The sequence below is a fragment of the Sitophilus oryzae genome, unplaced genomic scaffold (genome assembly GCF_002938485.1).
Source record: "Sitophilus oryzae breed Bouriz unplaced genomic scaffold, Soryzae_2.0 scaffold_1507_pilon_pilon, whole genome shotgun sequence".
Lineage (NCBI taxonomy): Eukaryota > Metazoa > Arthropoda > Insecta > Coleoptera > Curculionidae > Sitophilus > Sitophilus oryzae.
Window position 1 is genome coordinate 2350677 of NW_022146178.1, and position 4823 is coordinate 2355499.

The 4823-nt window shown below is 29.4% G+C and overlaps 1 protein-coding gene across 1 annotated transcript; it reads left to right on the plus strand.

The window, feature by feature from the left end:
* The first annotated feature begins 1756 nt into the window (after positions 1-1756).
* Positions 1757-4006, plus strand: LOC115878288 (venom allergen 3-like). Its single transcript, XM_030894744.1, has 6 exons — positions 1757-1894; positions 2124-2242; positions 2408-2486; positions 2740-2897; positions 3034-3137; positions 3868-4006. The coding sequence occupies exons 1-6, from the start codon at positions 1819-1821 to the stop codon at positions 3908-3910; spliced, it is 579 nt and encodes a 192-aa protein (XP_030750604.1). The 5' UTR covers positions 1757-1818; the 3' UTR covers positions 3911-4006.
* Positions 4007-4823: the final 817 nt, after the last annotated feature.

Sequence of the window (4823 nt, forward strand, 5' to 3'; positions counted from 1 at the left end):
GTCGTTGTGTTTCTTTTATATTTTGCCATAGATACGTGTCTTGAATAAAAACAAATAGCCATCATCGTCATCATTTTCGTATATTCTTTTCTTTAATATTTTTATTTTATTTAAAGAAAGTATTTTCAGTGTATGTTATTTATTGGCGATTAGTTATTTTAATATAAATTAATAAAGATTATACTGATATATATATATATATACATACAATAGACAAAGTGTAGTTCAAACATGAAAAAAAAAATAACTTAAAACAATATTCAATAAAATTCCCTGTATGAGATTGGTGTGCATAATTTTTCAAGAATGTTTAGTTTCAAAAGAACAATTTAGTTAAATATTTTAGAATCCGTAACTGTTATAAATTTAGAAATGCTGTTTAAAAGTGACTTTATATTATACAGGGTTAGTCTTAAATAAGTGCAAATATTTTCACGGTTGGTAAATATCGATAAAAGAAACATATTTCCTCTTAATCGTTTTTCTAATAATTCCATAATAAACGAGTTATTTTACTTTGAAAATAAAAAAAAATGATTTTTTGTTGAAATTTTGAGAACCACTGGATCACAAACTGGTTCTTGTCTGTATTTTCTTCAATCAAAAAATTATATTTTTTAACTAAAAAAAATTTTTTTTTCAGAAAAGTCCAAACTCTCTTTCGCGAAAAAAACGTTGTAAAGTTTCTGCGGTTGAAATATATTACGCCTAAAAATATTTACACTTATTTAAGACTCATCCTGTATATAATACTAGTGGAAGTGACATCTAGGTTGATCTTACCGAATTTAGTCTTTGGATCGATACTCTACTTTTATAATGATTTAAATTGGATAATATATGGTAGAACATAGGCAGACCATAAAAATAGCGTATGATCGAATAAAAAAGGGCGTCCAGTTGGCATGGAAATGACGATCGATGACATACCCCATACAATTTTCCATATAAATTGACAGCGATATTCGTTTCATAGCCATCGTTGACGCCGTTTTTTTCAATTATACAGTATTACAATAAACAATTTACCTAGTAGTTTTATTACAACTAAATTAATTTCATTTTTGTATTATAAAAAATTTAAGAATTTTTTTCATTTTAAAATTGTTGAAGTATCAATAATTGTCATTTGAACGGTACGTTTCTTTCTTGTAGGCCACTGTAAAAATTTTACTGCTTTTGGTTAGGCAACCCTCTGCTGCTAAATAACTGTCATAGTCTAGAGTTTTGTGCATCGTATTTCTAGAGTCTTCTAATATGGATCTCTGCATTACCAATACTAGCCGATATCTTGTTTATATATTTTTTAAGAAAAAATCTCCCTCTGACCTAAAATCGTCATTTTAGGTCAAAGGTAAATTGTATTTTCTGTCATTTTTTGGATGTCGTCTTGTAAAATTTTTCCTAACTTGTAAGACAGACTTTTTAGTAATAACTTTGAACATTTTCTTTTAATTCAATAAAGATATAACTTTATCGAGTCAAACTACTATTTTTGAAAATAAGTAGGAAAACAACTTAATACATTAATACAAGTACGCATTAGAAATATTTATTTATTTCTAATTGAAATTAAGGACTTTTGGGGAATCCTGAATTTTTTCTCAATAACTGAACTGATGCAATTCACTGATTAAACCTAATCCCTTTATTTTTTATTAAAAATATTATGAAATCAATAGTGAAGAGATTATATATTCTCAGAATTAAGTATTAATTTGATCCAATTTGTACACCAAAATATTTACTTTTTCGTTTATAAAAAGCTTAAGTAAAACTCTAGGAGTTTAGAGTCTAGTTTTAGTTCCTATAGTAAAGATGGCTAACCTACAAGTTGTTATACTTTTAATTGCTGTGTATTTTAAGTTAGGTGCAGGAAAAGGGACGATACTTGGTAAGTAGTAAACCCAAATTTTCAAAAATTATATAATTCAAACAAGAGTTTAAATGCCTTATTGTAAAATAAAAAAACATTTGTTAATTTTTTTAATGGTTTAAGATATATTTTTTGTGTGCAAGTCGTCTGTAGACCATCACCCAAATATGTTTTAGCGTAATGAAAGTATCTACATATGCGCGCCCTTTCTATCAGCTTTCATAAATACTTTGTTCTTTATTTACAGATTTTGGAGTATCTGTGGCCCAACAGAAAGAAATAGTTAATGTACATAACGCTGTCAGGGAACAATTAAAGAATGGCACATTTCCTGGACAACCAAAGGGTATTAATTTCCTTAAAATGGTATGAACAATAATTTACATTTCGAAACAATAAAAGTTAAATAATCACAATATTATTTAAAACAAACGAAATATATTTTTTAGTTTATTTTTAATTTAGAAATTATTATAAGTAGATACGTCATATTTTTACATTTCTAAACCAATGATCTTTTTTGTGTTTTAGCAATATGATAGCCGTCTTGCTGAAGCAGCACAGGAAATAGCCAATACTACCGTCTTTGCACATGTCACAGTGCCTGACGGTAAGTTATTTAGAACTCGGTATTCTATTGACGGTATAATTATTTAGAGCCACGGTTGGAAGACAGCAACAGTTTGATATATGTATTGTGTAAATCCAACAAAGCACAGTCTTATTTTACTGAACATAGCTAATAATTTGTTTTATGTTATAATGATGGAACATAAGTGAAATTAGTTATTTTCATATATAATTTTAAATCTTGTATTACGTATACCTATCCGTTTATAAAAATATGATATGAATTATTACAGATCGTTTCTATGTTGGACAAAATTTGTTCCTCCTGTATTCGACAGGGGCTGGAACAGGCATAGGAAATTGGACCCAAGCAATATTATCCTGGGTTAGCGAACATAAAACTTACACATATGGAAAATGCTGTAGCGGTGGTAGTTTACATTACACTCAAGTAAGGATATTATATCAATCTACATCATTATTTTCATCGTTTCTAAATGAAGATTCGGTGTTTGAAAGGATAGCTAGTTTTTTTAGCTGGTAACTAAGTAGAGCTTGAAAGGAAATTTATTTTTTTTAAACTGTAGGTGGTTTGGGCAACTACACAATATATTGGTTGTGGTTTTACCTACTTCAAAACGTCGGAAAAATTTGCCTTTAATTACTATTATGTATGCAATTATGGACCAGGGTATGTAAACCAGGGCCCGAATTCTGTAACTTTGACATAAAAACGTTACGCTTTCAAAGCGGTGAGCGAAAGTATGCGATAAGCGGAACGTCAAGCGGTCGATTTTGGTATTCTCGTTGCTGTGCGAATCGTTTTCTGGATACGCGTTGAGCACATATTGACAGCATCGTAATTTTCTAGGTATCTAATAGTCAAATGTGACTAAAACAATGAAAAATGTCAATGTTACGTGAATTTTATAACCTATTGTTGAGTTATGTCAACCTATTTTTCTATGGATATGTCATTATTCTTATTATACGAGGGAAATGTTGAAGACGCTTCTCAGCATTTTCGATGTTTTGAACAATATTTATAGCTACCAACTTGTAATTTGTCGATTACTTATTTATGAATTTATAGAACAAGTAGGTAGTAGTTTTCACTAAAGAGCAAGATAACGCACGAAATCACAATTTTTTCGATTTTCACTGACAGCATACTGACAGTTCGACAAGCAAAACGATCCTTTAAGGCAACCGTTTTCAAAGCGCTTAGCGCAATCAGTAGAGACGCTAAGCGCGTCAGACAAGAATTCCCAAATCGTTAGTTAAGTGCGCGCTCAGCAAAAATTAACGTCATATACGCTGAGCGTCTAAAAGCGCTTAGCGTTTTCTAAGTTACAGAATTCGGGCCCTGTGCTTCAGATATTCTATCAAAACTATATTATATTTCCTATTTATTTTTCTAGTGGTAACATGGTTGGTTCCTATCCTTATGAAACTGAAAGTTGAAGAAGCCTTCATAATATATCGTATCTATGAAATACATTTACATAATATTGTTCTTATATTTTGTAACTAAATACAGTTATTATTACTTAAAAATTACACACACTATTATTACATTACTCTAAAAGAAAAGTGTAAAAATGCCTATTTTTAAATGCGATTTTTTTTATTCTGTACATCTTTGATGTGTGGCTTTTTGTACAAATAGCCACACATTGTTGTTTAAATTATTAAAACAAGTTAGATTTTATTGAAATATGTTTACAAAATAATAATAATTAAGTTGATTAAAGGGGCGGGGGACACAACAAAGACAAAAATGTCCATTAATGACAATTGTATATGTCAAGAGTGTTTAGCATATAAATAACAATTTAGTTAAATATACAGGGTGAGCCTTAAATAGGTGCAAATATGTTTACGAATTGTAGATCTCGATAAATGAAACAGATTTTCTCTTTCCGTTTTCCAAATAAGTCCAAAATAACCGGGATATTTTACTTCTAAAAATTCGCTTACATTTTGAGAACTGCTGGATCTATTCTGAGATTTCTTTCTTGTAAATTTAATCTGCTACTTATGTTGCCATATTATCAGGAAGTTATGTTTTTTAACTAAAAACTAAAAAGAAATCCAAAAAATTCAAATGTTATTTTTTTTGCGAAAAAAACCTCATGATCGTGTTGCTGGGGTCGAAATATATAACTCTTAAAAATATTTGCACTTATTTAAGACCGAACCTGTAATTAAATATATGTTATTATTAACAGTTGGGTGTCATTTCTTCTTTCAATTTATTGGCTACATTTTGCAGGATTTCCATGCAAGAGCTGTTAATTTGTGATGTGATTAACTGCTTTTCAAAAATATCCCTTAACGTTATTATAATACTACTAGAAGTGACATCTAGATTGAG

What these genes read in the sequence shown, in the direction of transcription:
- LOC115878288 (XM_030894744.1), top strand. Translation starts at nt 1,819, where the DNA reads ATGGCTAACCTACAAGTTGTTATACTTTTAATTGCTGTGTATTTTAAG. An exon ending in AGGAAAAGGGACGATACTTG is followed by an intron (nt 1,895 to 2,123) that starts GTAAGTAGTAAA and finishes CTTTATTTACAG; the next exon opens with ATTTTGGAGTATCTGTGGCC. An exon ending in GTATTAATTTCCTTAAAATG is followed by an intron (nt 2,243 to 2,407) that starts GTATGAACAATA and finishes TTTGTGTTTTAG; the next exon opens with CAATATGATAGCCGTCTTGC.